Here is a 23,652-nt window from a genome sequence, read left to right as displayed (position 1 = left end):
CACAGTCTCTTTCCCAGTTTTCTGGAAAACACTGTTACAGTGCTGACTTTCATGTCAGAACTGTGGCAACAGCCTTTACCACTGAATGATGCTGTCCATGGGGGATGGAGGAACTCGACTCGTTTTTCGGCCAGATGGTTACACGGTCTGCTTGTATTGTTACATTCTTGTAGGTTCTGTAACTTTTTATTTGTGGAATAAATGTTTAATTATCTTTCACTCTGAAGGAGTGGATAATGTCCCAGAACACTATGGCGATCAAGTCCTCTATATGCCTTGCAACTCATCGTCTGTAGCATTAAGCTGCTTGATCAGATGCTATGCACACATTTATGGCTTACAGTACACATTACCCAATGGTGATTGTGCAGGCGAGCGAAGAAAATACAAATGCATGAAATGTTTTAAAGTTATGAATGCATTTTACTGATGACATCAGTGTCATTGCTAGAGCTGTGGAATCTATAAAGATGGGAACAGTCATCTCGTATTGGAAGAACTTTTGGCCACAATGTGTGTGCCAGAGGATGCATCCATTTTTATAGATTCAGCCAAAAAAGTTACGAATGACATTGCCATGTTAGCAAAGCAAGAGGGTGGAGAAGAGTTCAATGATGCGGACATAGAAGAAATTAGAGAATTAATCCACAGCAATCGGAATTTGACAGAGGGATTAATTGAGCTGACTGCTCCTAAAACTGAAGTGATACTCCATGAAGATTATCAAGATTAAGAAATGAAAGACAAGGTCCTTATGAGCAACATAGTACAAGGGCTCTGTAAGTATAAATCGGCAATGGATTGCTTCGATGACATGGACCAATCTATGGTACATTTTTCACATGTAGAAAAATTGTTAGAGGAAGACTCATTACCATACTCGTAACAAATTAATTGAAATGAAGGGAAAAAAGGCTAACAGACATTATAATATTCTTTCGGAAAACATTGCAGAGAACCACTGAATGCCCCCTTCTACTTCTGCAGCACAAAGCAGATAGGCCTATAAGCGAGATGTCAAAGAAAGAAAAGTTCATGGTTTGTGTTATTCGTAGATTTCCCATATTCACTGTCACCTCTGGAATGTAACCCCTGCGAATACCGAGGGACAATTGTACTTACAAATACGCTGATGGTATGCGATACAGTGCTGACATTCATATTCTTGTCGTCTCTGTGAAAAGCTGTTGATGTATTATGAAAATGATACCATTACTAGACTTTTCTTTGCAATTAACTACGTCTCGAAACACATTAATCAATCTGCATGCCTTACAGACATAGGCTGAGTATATTCATACAATTTCTTTACGGCAGTGGTATTTGAATTGTGAGGCATGAAGTATCTGTGGAGACACAAGAACGATCAAACATTTTTTAAACACTCAGCATTAGAAATGGGGAGGAATGAGAAAATTTACAAGCTTGAGGGGAACCGTTACGGCAGAAAAAAAAGTTTGAATACCATCGCTGTATGGAATTAACTCATGAAAGCAAGTACAAAAGTATTGCATCATAAAAGCATATACTCGAAAAAATTAATCATAAAACATATTTAGCAATATATGTTTCATAAAGACCAAAAACTGCTTGATTCGTACAACAGAGAAAATGCTAAAAAAAAATGAGAAAATTATGTATGAGCCAAGGCACAAAATTTTGCGAAAAAAGGCACTGTATGATAAGGCTTTAAAAGCCTGAAAGGAATTTTCCTCATTAAATCAGTGAAACTTTCATTAACATTCAACTGCTTGTTGAAAAGGTTATAAGATTCGCTTTTTATATGCACATACTCACAATATAGTTCACCACTTAATTTTCTTGCATTCTTATACGGGTAAATCTTATTTGGTAGATTTTTTACAACTTTCAATTCATATACAATAATAAATGGCCCTCATTATATATCATGCATATTGGGAGGCAAAGAAAAAAAGTTTGATATACTGAAAACATAACCAATGATTTCACTTTTTCTTAACATTGATTCTAATAAAAGGGGCAAAATTCCTGAATGAACGTTATAGGCACTGTTTAATTAGAGGGGCTACCACAGTGCTCATGATATTTAGGTGGAAACTTCCCCTGAAAATAAAAACAGCAAGAACACCACATACACAAAATTATGAATCTCATATCTAGTCAAACTCGGTTATAAGAACATTCATGGTGCAATAAAATTGTATTTATCGTTAAAAAAACGGAGGTTGAAATACTAAATACAGTGATGTGTTGCGATTTGACACTTATTCATCACCACACACAAATTAACTTTTTTTCATTAGGCATTTTCATACATGTATAATGTCAAATAGACTGAGCATCCAATTGTGAGGCACCTTTGTTCCATTCTGAAAAGGATGGTGTCCTTTATGTATATTAGAAGAGGGCAATCATAAAAAAAAAAAGTTCTCATTGAAGTCTCTAAAATAAAATATATTATTTAGCCGTGAAAGAGGGGTGACTGCTAAGAGGAAGTTTCACTGTATTTATGAATCATAATTTCTTGCATTAGCCAACATGCCACAAAAGTCGATTGTGAGGCACCTTTGTTCCATTCTGAAAAGGATGGTGTCCTTTATGTATATTAGAAGAGGGCAATCATAAAAAAAAAAAGTTCTCATTGAAGTCTCTAAAATAAAATATATTATTTAGCCGTGAAAGAGGGGTGACTGCTAAGAGGAAGTTTCACTGTATTTATGAATCATAATTTCTTGCATTAGCCAACATGCCACAAAAGTCGAGAGAAATACGAGCTTTTTGAACTTTGAAGTCTGGTATGTACGCGGCATGCCAAGAAAAGCAAGGTTCGATGGAGACCACAGAATACATTGAAAATGTAAATATCAATTTATGTAGCATAGCTGCCAGCTTTAGAGAATAAGAATTAGGGAGGTTTTCTACACGGATCCAAATTCCTTACGAAAATAAATATAAAAGGGACTTTTTTTCTTACAAATAATGTAGGGATTTTTCCCTTTTGCAAAAGTGTATATATATTATCATGTTTCAATTTCAATTCATTCGTGTTGTCCTGTAAGACATGTACTATCGGACAACTAGTTGGAGTGGGTTTTCCCCCAATAGTGAATGTGAAGAGATTGTGGAGGGGTATATCATGATGTAGGGTCACGACTGTAGGGAGCGGCCACAGCTTTCTCCTAAAGTGATCATCTTTACACTGATTCACAAAAGCTCCTGCCGCCCAGCATGACATTGTTAATTAAGTTCATTGAGTGTTGATTAAGTAACTACTTTGCTTTTATTATGTCATGATTAATTAGCAATCAGTAAGAAGAAAATTGTTACAAAAACTCAGTTGGATTTAGTATTCCACTATAAAACAGATAGAGGAAAGTGCCCATTTTTAAGTGCAAGCTATCTATTTTCTATTGGAGATCATCCAAACTAAAGTGCAGTTTATTCCATCTCAATTTATATCAAGAAGTGAAGAAATAAGCTAATTCGAATAAAATGATAATTTTCAATGTAGCAAACTTGTTTCGCCCAGTAATTTGATACAATACTGATTTCATATTTATGAAATACAGATACTGTAACTTACACTCAACATTCCTGTTTTTCTGTGCGATTAAAAAGAGGTGTCTTTTTTGCATTGGAATATCGTGTTATTACAGTACAATTCATTCATTTTTAGCAACTTCCAGATCAAGATTTGTGGTAGCAAAACCTAACATAAAAGTATGAATTATCTTAGCATATGTAGTTCGTAGAATAGAAAGAACCTTAACCTTCAGAATGCCTGCTCAATCATCCCGTGATGATCTGCATTTTTTTTCGGTTTAACATATGAAGTTCTTAAAATAATGCATAGATGGCGTATACATGTATATTCTAGTTTTTTTATTTAGTTTTTCCTAACAGATTTGCTTGTACTATATAGGATGTGTGCACATTGTTGAGTAGTGGGTAGAGTGCCTGCCCGATCCCATTGCAATTTTGTTTGTGATTGTGGGTTAAAATCCAGTTTTTCTGTATGCATTGCAAGATAGAATAAGAATCTTTTCTTTGATTTTATCATACAGCCATTAATGTACAAGATGGAGCGTTAAAAGACTAAAATAATATTCCATTTTAGACAGGTTTTTGTTTTATTCCACTTTAGACAGGTTTTTGTTTTATTCCACTTTAGACAGGTTTTTGTTTTATTCCACTTTAGACAGGTTTCTGTTTTATTCCATTGAAGACAGGTTCCATCTCATACCGTATCCAAGATAGGTTTCACTGTATTTGCAACATATGAGTTTGAGTGTCATCTATCTTTCACAAAAGACAACCGAAAAAATGGCAATTTTTTATGATGCATTTTGAGAAAAGCATTTTTCCAACTATTCCCGCAGCCTAAGAGTTGAAAAGCATATAACAGACAAGCTTCAAATTAGCAAATTCAATGTCTTCTTAGAATCTGGATGTTTATGAATTTCTCTGCATGCCAGCTAATGCAGAGGAATGCGGTGGTATACAGTGCAGCAATAAATGAAGCCTGCAACAGCCCAATATGAGCCTTATATAAAGAGAATTGCAAAAGAACAACTGAAGTCTGAATTGTTCACAAAAATAACAACAAGAATTTTGCGACCCTGTTGAAATCCTTCGAAATAAAAGACAAGTTTATGAATACATAGATTGAAAAAAAAAGTTAATCTAAATACATGGTGGGACAGCTATATTTCACCGCAGGTGGTAAAAGAATGTATTGATATTGGCCTAAACCTATGCTGACACTGGCTTCCAAAAATTTATCATTCACTGCTTATATAACATAACACCACTTTAATCTTGCCTCTCTGGACTGAACAATTAGTGGAACACAAGCAAGTGGCACTTGGGCATAAGCTCCTTTCATGTGGAGCCTTTGGTGCACAGTACTGGCAGATATTTTTTTACTGAGTGACGCTTCAACCATGAATGTAAAACTTGTGGTGGTCAGTCATCGATTTTTCTTGGCTACTATATAGCAATTACTGATTGTGGAAACAATTCCAATAAGTCAAACAATTGTCCAGAGACCTATGCCTAGTTGGCCACGAGATACCACCCCCTTGAATGTCAGATGATTGGTATATTGCTATAGTATCCAAGCTAAATAGATGAGCAACCTTCACAACTGTCGCATCCATGGTTGCGACATCAGTTAGTAAGACAATATCTGCGAGAACTGTGAATCAAAGGCCTCACGTGGATGGACTGTATGCCAAGAGTACCACAAGTTCGTATTCCACTAACCGTCCAATCCAGAGGAGCAAGTTATGTTACTGTTGTGTGCTCAACCTTTGGAAGCCAGTGTATCTGAGGTGTCATAACAACCGAGTTTGACTGCACATGAAATTCTCAATTCCCTCATATATATATATATATATATATACATATCAGAATTTCAGAGTTGGGACCTCCTTGGCAAATAAAATGGCATAATACAGTGAGTGCAAAAAAAAGTGATGATCAACTAGAAGGGAAAAAAATTATTTTTCGATACTGAAGTTACTACAACTTCGCTGCAGTTGCTAAACATAAAACTAAATTAAATTTCCCGACACAGAAAAAAAATTATGTGACCCCTTTTTGAAGTCCAAATGTAATCCAAACACACACATGCACACACAGATAATATGTACAAATAGTATATAAACCTTCGCTCCACCAAAAATAAGGAAAAAACATGAAACTTCAATGTTCGCAAATAAATAAAAAATAGATTTTAAAAAAATCTTACATCGATCATTACCTATAAAGAGTGAGCATTCGTTTCTGGCAGGAGTTGGTTTTTTTCTTCCCTTAAGAGAAGGTGTGAATAGTTTTTTTGTTTTTTTTTCGTTTCCACCTTGCATTTTGTACAAGTCGATGAAGAGAAAATTAAAAAACTGTCTTGGCATTGATGGCATCATTCGAGGCTGTGTTATGAATGGGCGAGTTCTTCCTTGATGCTTTTGATGCGAGCGATCAATTTCAAGGCAGGGCCAAGCTTCATACCGATCGCTGACATGAGATGATCTTCCTTGAGCAAAAGGAGAGCCTGTCCATCGATTTCCTGTGATCTAAACTCATCCGCGTAATCTGAACAACCAGTCAGATCTTTGATGAACTCAAACACATCTTGGACCTGAATCACCGGAATAGAGCGAAAATTTTTTTTAAAAAGTATGAATAAAACAAGAAATGGCAGAATAATTAAATGTCCATAATAACAATACACAAAGTCACTCTAAAAATTTGTTTAACTCACCGTCCACTTTGTTGGCGGTTTTGTGGCATGAGAACCATTCTCATTAGCATCCACATCCATATCTTCCTTTATAGGCTGAATCATGTCAGCTGGTGGCAGGCTGTCGTTGCTTGATGGAGATTCACTCGTCTCTTCTTCCGTGGATATTTTTTTGGCTTCATCATCACCACCAGATGTCTCTTCTTCCACCTGAGGTTGCGACTTCTGCTCCTCATCTTCCTCCTGCTAAAAATAAGAAATGTGAATAGTTAAAAATATAAATGCAGTGATGTGCAGCCGCCAAAGCATTGAATAAGCACTGCATTTCATAATGTAAATGAGGTGCGTACCCATTCAGAAGTGTTATATGCTAATCTGCCACCTTCAGTTTTTCTGGATGATTTCCTCGCTCTTGCCAACATTTTCTTTTTCTTTGGGCCTTTACCTGAAAAAACAAATGTGTTTTTTCTAAGCAACACGTATACAAACAAGCATGTGTGTTAAATCATATAAAAATTACTACGGTCGAATCCCATCACAACGAAATCCAGGAAACTGCAGAAATCACCTCATTATAACGAAATTTCATTATAAAGGTATTCCAGATTTTTTTTAAATGTTCCTATGTAAACTTATCTGGGAAAATTAGAAAATTGTTCGTTAAAACTAGATTTTTGCTATAATGGTATTCGTTAAAACGGGATTCGACTGTATATTCAGGACATGCACAGTCAAAGTTCAAGGAACTGAATTCAGTTCAATAAAAGAACATTCTGTGGGAAGGAACAAAAAATTCTTTTTATTATATCCAGAGGTTCATTATGTCTATAATTATGTTACCAGAGGCATTTGAAAACAAGTAGGCCTATTTGGGAGGTAGAAAAATGCCTCAGAGGAAAAATAAAATGGGTAAATCACCTAATATCACCTCTCACTCAGAGGGGTGATATTAGGCATCAAGAGGAACAAAACTTGCCATAGAACAATGTATTGCAAACTATGTTCAGTCAGTAAAAATTGTTGCGGTACCAATTGCTGTGGCAGATACCCGCAGTACGCCCGGTATCTTTGAGTGAGTCAGACAATCATTACTCCGTCGCTGTCTGCTGTACAATGACCTTCACAATCGCAACTTCAAACTCCTGTAATCATTTCTCTTCGTCTAATTTCTGACACTGAACTGTGCTGCGCAAGCTGTATTAAAATCATACTGTCAAGCAAATGGATTTTTGTACTCAATATTGTACTTTATTTTGTACACCGCAGACTGTGTTGTAATCACATATGCTACGACTTTACCAAACACCAACTCTGGCCATATCGCTATATTGCAATTTACTGCCATTAGTGAGATGGGTTGGAAGTGAAGCCGTTGCCTATCTGTGGTCACCTCGAGTTCGTTAGGGAAAAAAAATCACACATGCTGTCGAATGCATGTTTTTTTTCTACTTATTATTGGCCTTTTTGTAAAATTCAATGTCACACCTATCATAAGCATTTTTGCAATTTTCGATTGATCGTGGTTTGTAATACCATGTTCAATGGCAATTTTTGTTCCTCTTGATGCCTAATATAAGGGATCAAGTAACCCTGTTTGTTGCCACTTAAAGGCGACCCTATTTAACATATGTTAAATTTTCTACAGTACTTCAAATAAAAGGCACAGAATACCTGAACGTGCATTATAATAAGGCACAATGTGATACGCAGGGCTGGCCACATCACAAACTAAATCTAGGCCCCAGAAAAAAATTTTACCTGGAGGAAAAGGTCCAAAATAACACTTCTTTTGACTTTTTCAAGACATAGTGACCTTCTTCCATGTTGGCAGATATGTTGCTATAAATTTTAAATACTTTGTTGCCCTCAGCCTGGAATTTAGAAACTACACAGAGAAAATTTTAAGCGCCAATACCAATTTCTTATGTTGCCATGGCAACCTGGCACCTGGGATTCGTCCAGCCCTGGTGATAAGTGCCCGAGTAGTGCAGTGATAGGATGCTCATCTTCCACTATGAAGGTTACTATAAGGGTCCACGAGTTCAAATTCTGCGCAAAGACTACAGAACTACCACGGAATTTCCAGTTTCTATGAATTTCTACCATGAAATATACGGAACTATAAGAAATCGTGAAAAACTATAGAGAAGTCTGGTTTTTTATAAACTTTTGTTCAAGGATTTCTTTGAATTCCATTTTCATATCCGTTTTATGCATATAATGTGCTACGTTATGTTACATAATGCCAGAAGATGCACATATTTTTCTTCCAGACTATCATCATGCGCATATTTACTGAATAAGCATTTTATGCATCTTGTACAAAGCTTAATATGCACTAACAAAACCTTTGAGGTGTAAAAAACTTATACTCAAGAATCTACAACTGATTATTCCAAGAGGTTTGATTATGTCAATTAAAAATACAGTAGAAATATGGTTTGATCTCAGCTTTTTTTTTCTTTTCCTTATGAATTCAATTGCAGGCAATGGAAAAAGCCTAAATTAAATGGAATATCACTAAGTTTTGCCAAAAAAAACCCGAAAATTTTCTACCTCAGACTAAGCAAAATTGAAATCGCTGTTTTGCTGTGAAATGTGCCAAAATATTTTCTTGATTTCTGCATTGAATCAAAGAGTAGTGGGAAAAAAATCAAGCGTAATTTTTTAGAAGTGCTTTTGTCTTGCTTTTAAAAATTTGTTTATTTTCTATACAAATGTAGCTATTACCTGCTGTGAGTAAGTTTTCTTGTGCCGCTGGAGACAATAGTCCCAGGCGTTTAGAACAGCATACATTGTACCGCTTAGCGCAAGATGTCGAGCAAAACCGCTTTGATCGCTTAAATTTCGACTTCGCCCCCAGCTTTCCACAAAATTCGCATTTGGCAAGTTCCACGGGACCACGGACTCTGTGCATTTTCTTTTTCTTTTCTGGCACGAGAACTGTGAGTTAAAGAAGAAAAAGAAGAAAAAAATACGGAGGTTGTTTGAGTTTTTCATGAAAATGCAAAGAGAAAGAGCACATTAACATCACTTCAAACATTGCAAAACTAACAGGGGACAAACAAAAACTAGAAGAGAGACTTCACGTTGTGTTGAACAAAAACAAAAGCCAATTTTTTTCAGATAAAGCAGAGACAGAGCGTGAAATTTATGTGGAACTGTGCCAGATAAAATACTGTTTCATATAATTGATATAACACCGCTAGCATGAACCTGACTTAAATCAAACCTCTGGATATAACAAACAAAATATTTTGTCTTGCCCCATGAAATGTTTTCTTAGCAGGTTCAACTGCATTATTATTTAACCATTTCTTCATCCATTGAACACAAGGATCATGCAGACTAATATCAAACAGGCTTTTTGGATGAGCTTATGTTCTATATAATGACTCTTATTATGATCATGCATGCACCTCACTAGCATTCCTAAAAAGTCCTTAAAGGTGCCTTCGCATTGTTGTCCTTGAGAGTGGTTTGTTGAAATTTTTCCCCAACATGTATGACTGTTAGGAAATATTTCATTGCGAGTCAGAGCCAAGCAACACTCATTAGACAAATGCCAAAATGCTAAGATGGTCATCCAATGCAAACGTTCTCGCAGCATTGCATCTCTTTTATTTTGTATAGTGGAGGTTGTGTGTGAGGGGGAAAAAAATGAAGAGCGTAAGCCTGTCGTATTTATTTATTACCTAACATCAAAATGAGTAAGCATATGTATGATCTACCCTAACAATTAGAACTAGTATCTGTCAAGCATAGGCGTACACAGAATTTTCTCTAGGGGGGGGGGGGGTCAAATTTTTTTCTTCTTCTGAAGGGGGATTAAATTTTTTTATGCAAAGTAACACTATAATCTCGGCTGGGAGAGGGGGTTAGCAGCTCAACCCCCCCTTGTGTATGGCAATGCTATCAAATGTATGATTTTGTCAGGCAATCCATCACAAAAAAAAAATTCAAATGAAAATGGAAAATTTTCTTCTACAGAATGATTATGTTTGTGTAATAACATAAATACATATGCATGTTATAAATATATATACTGCAGGGTTCCTACTCAAAAATTAGAAAAAGTAGGACACAGGGCTTACCCCTCTTAGGCATATTCATAGCATAATAAAAATAGTAATAATTTTTTAGGGATTTTTTTTAAGTATTAAAATAAAGAATTTCATAGCACTATTTCAGTATTCTATAACGGATGTCCAGCAATGTTAACGAGACTACTCTTGAGGATAAACCAAGGTCCAGAAGTACAGGATGAAAATAAATATAAGAAAAACACAAAAACAATGTCAATAGGCAAGAAAGCTCACTGCTTCACGACAAAAATTAAGGGTCAACATCTGCAACAAGTTATTTAAGTACTTGGGAAGTTTGATCACAGCAGCAATGACAAAATATCTAGAATCGTCCTTGCTAAACAAGGATTGTTAACGACCAAAAACTTATTGATAAAACTACAGAAGTGCCTGATTAAGGCATATGGGTGGTCTAATGCACTATATGAATCAGAGACCTGGACCATAAACAACAGCAGTGGAGATGTGGCACTACAGCGCATAAGCTGGACATTGAAAAGGTCAAATTCACAAGTATTAAGAAAGGTTGGAGAAAATCCCCAAATCCTGGAAAAGATTAAATACAGACGCTTACACTGGTTGGGACATGTTCTCCAACACAGCAGATTGCTATGAGACATGATTGAAGGAAAAAGGTCCCACAGTCACCTGGATCTCAACATACTGAATGACACAGAATGTACCAGCTATGACCAACTGAAGAACACAGTCCAAGACAGATGAGTGGTGGCTTCTCAACATGGGGGCGAACCAGTCTTAGGGCTGATGTACCAATGATGATTTCAGTATCCTATAAGATTGACTCAAGCCAAAGCAAAATGATAGAAATGACTTGGTAATAAAAACAATTTTGGGCCAAAACAGGGTACTATCAACCACAAATCACAGAGATAATTCTTTTCTGTCTCTCCTCGCAATATATTTGCATACTTTTTTTCCCAGGAGTCTAGAGTCCATTCTGTCAACTCTCTTCCTCAATGCACAGCAAATTATGAAGACACGTAAGTTCTCTTAAGAATGACACTCCTTCAAGACTACTTTCAAAAGCATGGTGCAGAATGCATAAATTACAAGACCCATAAATTACAAAACCAGATGGTTTTACTACATCTTCTATTGTTTTTTAAAGATATTTGTTTAAATTTCACTGTTCAATGCCAGAAAAATCATTTTTAACAAATAACGAATTTTCACTTCTAGCTTTCTGCAGAGCTTTGTAAACATTGGGCAGCATCAGAATCACAAAACCTACAACAGGCCTATGTATCCAACTGCTTTGTTATGCAAACTGTTTCACTTATACACAAAATGTACACCACAATTCTGAATGAGGAATGTTAGTTTACAATGACTAGTCCAAGACCATGAAGAAGTAATTGAAAGATTATTTTTTTTTTCATCCTGATAGAAGCTTTTATGACTACTCTGCTTTTTGAACCCTCAAACTATACAAAAGAAAAGTTAATGAGCCAAATACATAGCTCAAATAACCTGGAAAATAATGCAACTTCTGCTTTGGCAGAATCATTAATTGCAATGTATTACACTTGTATTATTTGGCAGTATATTGATGATTACCTCACTGTTTCAATTAAAAACAGCTATATAAATTTTGTTGACAGAATTTGGTGAAAAGTAAGACAAAAACTAAAAAATAGGACAAAACCTAGAAAGTAGGGCATTTTACTGAAAAGTAAGACAAGCGGGAGCTCTGCAATGTTATACAATAGTATGGCAAAGCTGGGATAAGAATCTCCTGCATCAAGAAATCATTACTCAATGCATCTACATTACGATTAACTTAGCAGCATCAAGATCATCTATACCTGTCATGGAAAAAAACATTTCTCAAACAACCAAAGAATGAAACACAAGAAGATAGAAGAAAACTATACTTGAAGTGATGTCATAATTTTTGCCACTTTGTATTTCTTTGGCTCCAGCAAATCGGAAATAATAAAGCTTATCTCTAACATGATCCTCAATTTCTTGCGAAAAGAACTTTCCAAATTCATGCCCAACCCTAAAAACTTCAGAAGGTAATCTCTACTACAATACCTTTTTCATAATTTGGGTGAATCTATTGACTACATGGGTACCCCCCACACACATGAAAAAAGGCGCAAGTATATGGAATGCTTATCCATTTTGTTTAGCTCAAAACTGTCATTCCAAATGGTGGTGGAAATTGTCTCATCACCTCTTCCTCTCACAGCAATTGTTTTCCACCATTATTCCCCTAACTATTAAGATAGCCGATGAGATCTGTAGCTTCTACCTTCCTACCACCTCCTGGTCTGTCCCATCGCTTCCCAAGGAGACATATTGATCACTTTGGAAAACACTGATGTCGATTGAGAGTAGCCTTTGTAATTGATGCCCCCTCCCTACACAAGTGGGAGGCTGATAGGACTCAAGCTAGGGATGGCCCTTATACATTTTCTTAGTTTTTCACTCTATATATATCCACCATGGTATCAATACAAAAAGGGGGGCTCTCTCTGAAATATCTTGCCCAAAAGATCATCGATAATCCTAGGGTCATCTCAATTCATTTTAATTTGACAAAATATGGTCTCTTCTTTTCAAATAAAATATCTTATGCATTTTCCTTTGGTTTTGGATAATACAAGGTGGACTCAAGTCTCGTTTATCTCAGATTATCGAGCCTTTACTGAACATGTAAAATGAAAAGTATATTTTCTCTTTCAAAAACCCATCTTTCATCATTTCATAGATCCGCATCGAAGCAATTGTGTTTGAATGAATGTGAAATTTGATTATTCATGTCGTATATGTGTTCTGTAACCTGTAAGTAATATCAGAAAGTACTGACTTTAGGTTCAAAGCCCTTAACTGAAACCGAAGTACTCAAAAATTACCTTTAGCCATTTCTGTCGTCTCGTTTGCCACTTCCATTGGAGTCGGCTTAGGAGCAGTTGTTTCTGTTAACAATGATGACTTGCTGACCTGCAATACAGAGTAATTTGTTTTTTTAACATAAAGTGACAATTCATAACTATAGAACAAAAACAACTGATGCAAATAAAAGTTATTTGAAACTATTTCCTGACTATAATCCACTGAATCAGGTGAATTTCTTGATGCATTGATGCATATTATTATCGATAGCTTTTTTTCCATGGTTGTAATAAAAATGAAACAATAAATGTGAAAGAATATTTTTTAAGGACAACAGTTGGCAAGTTCTGCAAACTTTTTCCCCCAGATTTTTCCAATAACTAGGTTCTAGAAACCCAGGCGAGAAAGAAGTGGAAATCACCAAGGCTTGACAAATTGGGGAAAAAAATTAGGTATTGACCAGATTTCTTAGGAGCCAAGCATTGTTTTTCATGAAAAATGGTCCTTAAAAAATCTTTATAAATTAGACTTTTCTGACACTCAACAAATCATCTGGCCACAGCATATACTTGCATCATGGCCATATGCAACAATTTTCTACTTAATACGAGTCAAATATTTTTCAAAAAATGGCATTACCAAATTACTGTCTTACAGGTTCATATAAAATTTGGTTAGCGTGGAATATTTTCCGTGCTCCTTCAGCTACGCATTTTCAAAACTTGGCTGTATAAAAATTTAAAATCCTAGAGAATATTCTCATCTAGGAGAATATTCTCGAATATTCTCTGGAAGGACTATTACAAATAACTTGAAAATATTCTTATTATTCTCGATTAGAATATTCTTATTATATCGATTAGAATATTCTTATTATATCGATTAGAATATTCTTATTATATCGATTAGAATATTCTTATTATATCGATTAGAATATTCTTATTATATCGATTAGAATATTCTTATCACTCTCGATTATAATATTCTTATCACTCTCGATTATAATATTCTTATCACTCTCGATTAGAATATTCTTATCACTCTCGATTAGAATACTCTTATTATTCTTGATTAGAATATTTTCTATTCGATTAGAATATTATTTATATATTTATAGTATAGTTATATATAACATTCTTGGGAACATTCTCTGGAATAAGATAGCTCTTGGTCTAAATAATATATATCATTTTTTACAGACATTATTCGTGAAGAGACCACAATCAAGTCTGGCTGACAACAGCCAGCAGAGGTAGCTATAGCACGATTGCTACGTAGCCTATTGTTTGTTCTGAGAAAAACTATCAGCGATGAGGGTTTGGGTCACCAAATAAAGGTGATGCCTGCAGAGCATTTACCGTTTTTCTGGAATAGAAATAAATTAATTCTAGTCTAGAGCAAGGAGAAAAAAAAACACATAATATGGATATTCAAAACATACCGGAAAAGGTTCAGGTCCTTCTTGGATAATATATCCATCAATAACATGAGTTAGAATATGAGGTTTCACGATGGCTTTTTGAGGATTCCGTTCCTTAGCTACCTGAGGAGGAAACCTCAACTCATGACCAGCTTCCGGTAGTTTGATTTCTGGTTCCGGGTTCATGTTTGATCCATCAGATGGTTGAGTTTCTTCTATCGACTGTTGTTGCTGTTTATTATCATCTTCAGTTCCTTGTGTAGCACCTATTCCTATGTCGCTCACATCCGTTTGAACCGGCAGAGAACTCTGCACTGAAGGTAATGATGATAATAATGGTGATGAGGCGATAGTTGTCACAACTGTCATAGTACTCATGCTCGTAGAAACTGCAGGAGACATAGGATAACACGGCACTGGTGTAGACACACAAGCTTCAGCAACGACTTTGGCTGTTGGTACAACTTTTGCTTGAGTCTTTCCAGTTAAGGATGGGGAGTGTTGTTTCAGTTCCATACCAACGCCTACGGACTTACTTTGAGTAGCAGCATTGCTCTTCACTTCTACGAGTGGTTTGGTTTGGTTGCCAGCGTCAGCTCTCAGTTGAGTAGTGTTTTGGAGCATCTGCTGCGGCTGAAGCTGATGATGATGTTGTTGTTGCTGCATGGCTGGCACTGATTGGGACGTTGGAAGCTGAATCTGCTGAGACGCCATTGAAGACGACACAGTTGGCACTGTTTGAGCTGAAGGAAGACCAGTGGTCTGTGTGTGAGTATCTGTCATCTGTGGTGGAGGTGGTTGCGTAGGTGTATTCAGGTGGTTGTTGATGGTTCGGACTTTTGGCTTGCTCTGAAAATAAACAGAAAGACACCTATTTTCAGCTGTTTTTTTTATTCTCAAAATTACACCAGAATGGAATTTGAATAAATTAACTCCTTTGGATTTTAAATTAAACATTTTTTTTGCTATAATTTTATTTTCTGTTGTAACTATATCATTGGTGGTAGAGGTTAACTAAATAGGATCCTCGAGGCAATATAAAGGAATAAGCCCATTCACCTTACATACAGATGGAATATTTACAGAAGAGATGATGACATGGCTGTAACAAATAACAGAAGCTTAACTGCCCCCCCCCCCCTCCCTCCTCAAACCCGGATATTTAAATGAATCATATCTTGTAGGTCAAAGGATATGTAGACCTGCCAACCTTGAAAACGTTGGTAACGTCTGTAATTTTCTTACAAAAATCCTTCAATTGCCTGCAAAAATCCTGTAAGCATATCGTAATTTCCTGTGCATAATCTGTGGAGTACAAGTCAGTATAAAGAAGAATTAAATGTAAAATTAGGAAAATATGGGTAATTTTTATAAGGTAACAGACACTGTACACGGATGCAAATTTAGTAGAAGCAACATTTTATCTGAAAATCACAGACATTTCCCTCAAATTTCTCAAGATTTCATTAAAGGCGGAATAAAATTTACTCATGTAGATTATAGGACATTCCTTATTCTCAAAGTAGTGGAATGCCAATGTGCTACTTATCGCAGTAAACTATTTACTTTCATTCTTGAACATGCATATTTTTTGGCAATTTCACTATCTGTAAAATTTTCTTAAAAAGCATACTGGCATGCTCCGCACAAGATAATGATAAGTTATGTTTCGCGATAAATGATGTAAATAAACACTCTGCGTGGATAATGGCATCAGAAGTGGAACTCCTTGAACAAAGTTTATTTTTTCGTTACTTTTCGTGATCTTACCACGTGCTTCTGTGTACGAATGTGTTTTATGACATCTGCTTCGCCTTTGTGTGCTACAGAAAAAAAATCTACAAATGGAGCAGAAAGCAAACTGCTCGGCTCTTCCTTAATTTGATCATGCAAGGATAATCTACAGGGAAACATTTCTTGAAAACTCTGATATTTTCGACCTGCCATTGTGTACTCAAACACATCATACAAAAAAAATTATTCCAATTAAATTATGCAGGGCTATTGGCTGCACAGGCACATTGTTTATATTAACGGGTTTGAATGGCTCAACCACACTTTAAAATTTCATCACCATCCAAAAGAATATCACCATGAGGGTATCCTGGAGCCCCAAAGTAGAATGTTTAGCACTGTTCTGCGATGAGCCCTCGGCTGACTGGAAATGTTCTGCAGTAAAAATCCCCATACATGTAATAGTGTTTTTTGCACTTTTTCTTAAAATTCTTCCGAATTGTTCTGCAGTAGCGCTAATTGTTCTGCGACGTACGTCGCAGATTTTGGTACATTCTGCTTTGGGGCCCTGGAGTACAGTCGACCCTGGGGTCAGCATTGTGCGACGTTGTCGCAAGCGCCCACCCTCTATTCTGGTACTGCAATTACAGTTTGAATATTGATGATACCTGTAGGAAAAAAACACATTCGAAGATTCATATACCCGAAGAATATTTTAATTATTTAATAAGAATTCCGTATATTTTTTTTTTAGTTTTCTTCGATTTTTTTCGTCTTCATTAAACCAAGCAATATATAATTAAAATCCAGAAACTCTGTAAACATTTAAAAATTCTGCATTGCCGGACCAAAACCAGAGAATTTTCAGATCTGTAAATGGAATCACCAATTTTTGCAGATGTTCAGTAAAAAAAATTATAACTTTTTAAACTGATCATTGAATTAATTTGAAATTTTTCATGTCAATAAAATAAGTTCTTGTCTATAACCTTATATAGTATCACTTGTATAACTACAAATTTATATGATATTTCGTTTGGTAAAATTGTTTTTTTTTTCACTTCTACGGCTGCTAAAAATTGGATCTATAGCACAGCCTCCTGGCTGTAACAAAGAACTACTAACTCAATCACACAGGGCATTTTAGCTCAAAGGGGATTAAACAGGTTCTTCACAATAGTAATTATTCAGGCCGTTTTAGCTAAATAGGCATTTTGCTCTTTACAATATATCGGATCCCCATGCGTCAAGCAGCAAATGTGTCATCACTCACAATAAAATATGATAAATGAAAATAATATAATAGTTACGATTGTACAAATCCACATTATCGCTCTTTCGAATGATGCCAAACAAGCAGAGATCACAAAATAATGTAATGGATTAATAAATGAAGATATGCAGTCGCCGCTTTGTACTGGGTATGTATGATGACCAAAACCATAACTAGGGAGGTGTAACAGGTACATTCGCACAGGGCCCACTTGGAAGTGAGGTCCAAAAATGAGCCAGAAGGGGCAGCCTAAGTTCAAATTCTTGCACAGGGCACTGGAATGGCTAGCTATGGCCCTGATGGCGGCATACAATGTTTTCTTCATATGTACTTGGTATATAGGATGGTGCTGAGGGGTAAACAATTAAAACCACAACTATTACATAAATTTACCTCAGTTTACTTTTTAACCCCACCATCAGTTAGATAAGACTAGATTATGATGCTGCACAGCACTCAAGGCTGCAAGCAGAGAGTCAGTTGAATTCATAATTAATGGGAGAGAAATGGCACAATGAACAAATCTGCTCCTTCCTTTTATACATGTAATTCAAGAATGTACAAATGCAGTGAAAAGACTATATAAAATTTCACATGTTTATCCCCCTTTAAAATTAAGTGCTTTATAGCAAACTCCAATTCATCACTGTATGTGTTCGTAAAGGGAAATCAAGGAAGCTTTTTTTCTTTTAACATACGATATGTGGCGCCCTAATCTTCTATCGTGGACACTTGGTGCCACGAGTTACAGGTCCAAGAGAGTGCTGAAATGTTTCAAATTTTCTCTGAAGAAATATATACATATTTTTTTGTTCACATCTCAAATTATTGCTATTCTCTTCTGACAATCTGAAAAAATGTAAGAAATCGACCTAACTATCTATTTACATGTCCAAAATACAATTTGTTGTTCTTCAGGAAATTGTTAAACAGATTCTTCAACATATATTAGTATTCTATCTAATTTGTCAAGAAGTTAATTCATTTTTTGAAACGAGGATGTTTCCTTTTTCCACAAGAGATACTGTTTTGCCTCATCCCATTTTTAAGAATCAAGCTTTGAAGGAAAACAACCATGTGGAATTATTAGAGAGGCTCCCAGAAATTATGTCTAGCCAAAAGGATGTGAGGTGACCACTGATAGAAAGCCTTCATTTCCAACCTATCTCATTAATGGCAGTAAATTGCAATATAGCGATATGGCCAGAGTTGGTGTTTGGTATAGTAGCCAAAAAGGATATGTAAATTAGGTAAATGACCTGGGAAAATGAGAGCAGCCTTATAGTTTTTTTCCCACTTGCATCATAATGATTAGAGGGGAAAAATATTTTACAGAAAAAGTTCTACGAATTTTCAAATGAGTTTTCAAGATATCATTTCGCTCATTGTATTCATTCATCATCTCTGATAAATATTTCAAAAAATTTTGACTGATACTTTTTTTTTCAATCGACGTTTTTTACCTGACCAAATCATTTCTTTCACCACTGTATACAGGATTAATTTTGAATAAGTAGAATGCATGATTAAGCCTATATATCTTTTATTCAAAACTGCTTTGTGATTTTATAATTTATTTTTCCCCTGGTAGCTTCAAGATGTTTCTTGTTTATCCGTTATCTTCCTCTTCACCTTTACCCATGATAATCAAGGTTCCACAATAAACTTTTTTTTTGTATAAGTTTTCTGTATGTATGCAGTTTGTCAAAACCAAAAAATAAATTCATACCTGGGCACGATAGGGTGGTGTAGTAGAGTGCATCGCACCTGCCGTGGTTATAGATGCTGTCTGAGTTGCGATGGAAGTCGTCTGAGATGTTCCAGGACGAACCTAAAGAGAATTAAAAAGAATAGAACTTTCCATGGTACAAGCAGACAAAATAACAATGTATTCTTTTCTCTGTACGTAAAACTTTTACACCCCGATAAATGTCTTGCAGTTTCTATATCTTCTAAGAGACTAATTTAAAACTGAACTGATTGGTATGATAATCCGTGAAATCAGAAAACAGCATGACACTAAGACACTGAGACATAATCAACATGACCAAAGTGTTTCAATTATGAATAAAAATCGGAAGTCTATAAAAGTGCCTATGAACGCTTAAAATATAGACAAATATAAAGAACTGTGTGAAACAAAACATTCAATGAAAAATATACTGAGATTTTTCTATCCAATACAAAATAGTAATGGAATGATAAAAAAAAAACCCATCTCACTCTCTCCATCGTCTCACCTGAAAGCCACTTTCTGGAGTTAAAGGAGGCTACTGATGCCTTTACTTCAGCACCTCACACCATAGTGCACGAAATAGTGAAGGCAGGGAATTATCTCCAGTGGTGTATATGGTAGCACACTTGCCTGATTTGCAAGAGGACCTGAGTCATTCAAGGTATTACGAAGGGTCATTCAAGTATTACGTCAGAATCGGGGGGTGTTTCGGATTTGCTTACTTTTTATGACAAGGGGGGGGGGGGGTTAGAAGGTTGCTTACGTCATCAACCACCCCTTTTTGAAGATATGAAATATTCTAATAAGCTGCTGACAAAATTTTGCTAACAGGGGAAGGGGGACAGTGTTTTGCTGACAAGGGGGGAGGGGGTAAAAAATGTCTGAAAATCTGCTTATGTAATACTTGAATGGCCCCTTACCAGAGAGAGCAGATTATGTTTCTTTCCATGTTAATCTCGGCATAATATCCAGAAAATGTCTATTTCCTCAATTGAAAAATAGTTTTTTTTTGCCTTAAGCGCTGTGACTGTATGGTTGTGTCAATCATGATGAACTCATGTCACAAGAACCCAGGTTTGATTCCTATAGGCCAGTGGTTTACAACCTTTGGAAGCCTGCAGCACGGTTGAATTCTTTTTTTAAGTGAAAGGCTCGGACATAAACTCGACTAATGGGGAAAAATGAAACGAATTACTTATGGCCCGTTTCACTGGTGCCTGGGAGAGAAACACTCACACAAATGTGAGCTGGTGTCCCATTCAAAGAATTCTCTCGTCAGACAGCAGCAGGCAAGAATTCAGCACAATATTAACATAAATAAAACAAATTCAGACATCTGCCACTTTCACTTCTAACATGGAATACAGGTGGTGGCATTTCTCGAACATGAGAGAACACCGACATGCTCAACAAACATGGAAATATGGTCGAACTCAGATATAATAAAAAAAGAGGCAGCAGATTTATGCACACATGACTTTCTAGTGTGCACAGATTCATTATAAAATCCACAGAGGAATGTTTACGAAGTACTTGTACAGTTCAGTGGTAGTACCGTATTTTCTTTCATGTAATCTGCTGATTATCTGTTTAAAAAGTGGTTAAACATTAAAAAATGTGGATTATCTACTGCTGCAGACAATCTGCAGAAAATTATGTTATCAGTCTTATGAGTGTTCTGATGAGTCTGAATTTGAAGGTTTTTGATGGAACTGTAAATTTTGTTTTGTGTGCAAATAGTATTAATAACAATAGTATAGTAACAATAAATTTCATTAATTATTGTACCAAAGGATACTAATTAATGAAATACTGCATATAATCTGCCACTGCGGATTATATGCAGGAAAATACAGTAGTAGGCTGAAGAACTGTCATGCATTTCAGTATTTACTCGATGTTTTCTGACTGCAGGGGATAGGACTGCATTAGGATATTTTGTAGAATCTCGAAACAGCAGAAAATGTTTTGGTACTTATCAGTTATGAGAGATCTACAATTTTTTTTGGCAAGTTTTTCACTTGTTGCAAACTTGTATGTTGGCAAGTTTCATCAAATTTTCGTTTAGACACCAAAATTGTTGCAGGTTACATTGTCTACTTTGAAAATGTAAATGCTAACTATTGTCAGGCATGGGGAATCAGGAAACAGCAGTTATGTGCAGACCAAGCATATGATGACAACTCTTTGCATCGGGTCTCTATCATAGCCTTTCAATCATGACCAATGTCACAAAAGAACACATTCACTTGCTAGAATACTTTCATTTTGAAAGTAAAATTGCATTTCCTTCTATTATAGGCAAATCCCTGAACTTTCACTGATCATTGTATCCCTATACTTACTCGTGCCTTGTCACAATTCAGAATGGTAATATCAGTGATTTGATTGCATAACACTTGTGAAGAGAAATAAACATGAATACTGTCTGATTAAAAGATTAGTAAGAAACAATAAAAGATGCCCACCCTTACTTGCTTGATCTTCTGTTGTGGCACTGGAGTGGAAGCATATGAAGTAGCGGGCAGTGGCGCAGACGGAGCTACAGGCAAATGGACGGCACCAGTTTGAGGATGAGAGATGAGCATATCGGACTGTTGACTGCGGATGAATATCGGATTCTGGGCAGCTGCTGCAAGGAGACCAGGTTGGATATTCGGAGTTGCCCACGAAATTCCCTGTGGTAATGACGCAGCGCCTAATGCTTGCAAAGAACCTTGTACATCAAAAACATTATGAACATTAAAATATGCAGGATAAAAAAATTTACGCTAGAATGATATGAATTTTGGACTAACCAGAAATTTTCATTGTCACAAAAGGTTTGAAGTTTAGGGCTGTTGAGAAAAATGAAAAGTAAACGGAAATAGCTGTGAAATTCCAAGCAGCATCAAGTACATATGTAAAACAAATTTTATATATTAATTGCATTAAATGCGCATGGGCAATGCATTTGATTGATAACATCTACAGCACACATAGTATAATTATAAAATTCCATAACTTCTGAGCCAAAATATTTTGTCCCTGTGTGTAAAATGGTTAATGTTATGCAATCATATTTAAAATTTGAAAGAAAAAAAAAGAATTGGCAATAACTCATACCAAGTAGTTGCTGGCTAAAAACAGTTGCAGGTGTTGCCTGACTGGTTGTGATCAGTTGAGGTGATGAAGTAAGCTGCTTCAGTTGATTCCCATTGAATACCTGGCCAGTCGCTGCATTTTGCTGGATACTTCCTTGAAACATCTGGGATTTCGGTTGAAGTTGCTGCTGGTTCATAACCTGAGGGAGGGGAGGAAAGAAAAACATGAAATATGAATTGAGAATACGTACACTGATGGCCATTTGAAATCCACCACAGAGAAAAATTAATCTTGAACCTTGCATCTAGACTTTGTACCCAACAAAGCATTATGTGGCTAACTTCAGGTTTGTTTTAGAAGTTGTTTTTCAGAATATTATGCATAATTCCCCATGCACAAATAAAGAATGCATCTGATACTTGATCTTTAATAACTATGGGGTGGTCACAAATAGCTTTGCTAATATACAAGCCCCATAGAAGCCACAAACATCAACGAATGTGAATTCAATCCAAGATATAGATGTTTCAGAGTATGCACTCTGGAGAATGAGAAAGAACCACCTAGCCTTGTATACAGTTATACTGTATACACCGTATACAGTTATGTTACAGCAACAAAATTTCAAAACATTCAAGTGGCAACACCCACTTTTATGCATTACAATATGATCACCGTAGTAAAAACGATCACAGACAAAGAAAAAAAACCTCATCATGGGGGTTGTTGAGCTAACTGGTCATTTCCACATGTTTCTTAGTGTGCATCTAAAACCAGCATTTATCATGATGCAGATTTTATGACCACTTTGTATTTTACACCCTGCAGCATGTTAGGGCGGTTATGCAATGGTATTGGAACCCACTGCGAGTGAAGTGACCATCTTATTTTCAAATAAGTGTTTTTACATTAACAAATTTGATGTTTTTCATTGATTAATAAATTCACCTGTTATCCCAAGTCACGTAATCTGAGGTCAATTGGAGGTTATCAAACTGAAGCTGCATCATCATCATCAAGAGATGTGGCCTTATCATTGCTGTTTAGGTTAAACAAAAAGGCATGATAGTGATAGAGGAGCTGCAGAGGATATGCTAATGAGATGAAATCGTTGATTTGTTGTTACAAGCCAGTCATATATAAAGCATCACCAAGATCGTCCAAGAGCATTTTCTGTTCATCCACAGGCTCGTACTTCTTCTTTCATCTGTAGACTCCACTTGGAGAGTCAGTAGC

The 23,652-nt window shown here is 36.0% G+C and overlaps 1 protein-coding gene across 7 annotated transcripts in view; it reads right to left on the bottom strand.

The window, feature by feature from the left end:
• Nucleotides 1-5,816: 5,816 nt before the first annotated feature.
• Nucleotides 5,817-23,652, bottom strand: part of LOC149081264 (uncharacterized) — a 31,715-nt gene continuing 13,879 nt past the window's right edge. For 3 of the 7 annotated variants that reach the window (XM_089238101.1, XM_089238102.1, XM_089238108.1), the window contains 9 exons: nucleotides 22,438-22,615; nucleotides 21,801-22,048; nucleotides 19,327-19,428; nucleotides 14,612-15,439; nucleotides 13,191-13,278; nucleotides 8,954-9,166; nucleotides 6,574-6,668; nucleotides 6,245-6,469; nucleotides 5,817-6,121 (listed from right to left, as the gene is read on the bottom strand). In XM_089238101.1, the coding sequence (XP_089094227.1) occupies nucleotides 5,918-6,121; nucleotides 6,245-6,469; nucleotides 6,574-6,668; nucleotides 8,954-9,166; nucleotides 13,191-13,278; nucleotides 14,612-15,439; nucleotides 19,327-19,428; nucleotides 21,801-22,048; nucleotides 22,438-22,615 (2,181 nt within the window). In that variant the 3' untranslated portion in view covers nucleotides 5,817-5,917. The remainder of the gene's footprint in view (nucleotides 6,122-6,244; nucleotides 6,470-6,573; nucleotides 6,669-8,953; nucleotides 9,167-13,190; nucleotides 13,279-14,611; nucleotides 15,440-19,326; nucleotides 19,429-21,800; nucleotides 22,049-22,437; nucleotides 22,616-23,652) is intronic. The other 4 variants (XM_089238107.1, XM_089238106.1, XM_089238105.1 and 1 more) reach the window with 3 other exon arrangements.

The sequence above is a fragment of the Pholcus phalangioides genome, unplaced genomic scaffold (genome assembly GCF_987345545.1).
Source record: "Pholcus phalangioides strain wild (caught in Gottingen) unplaced genomic scaffold, Ppha-v1.0 ptg000010l_1, whole genome shotgun sequence".
NCBI lineage: Eukaryota > Metazoa > Arthropoda > Arachnida > Araneae > Pholcidae > Pholcus > Pholcus phalangioides.
This window is presented reverse-complemented; position numbering and strand designations above follow the sequence as displayed.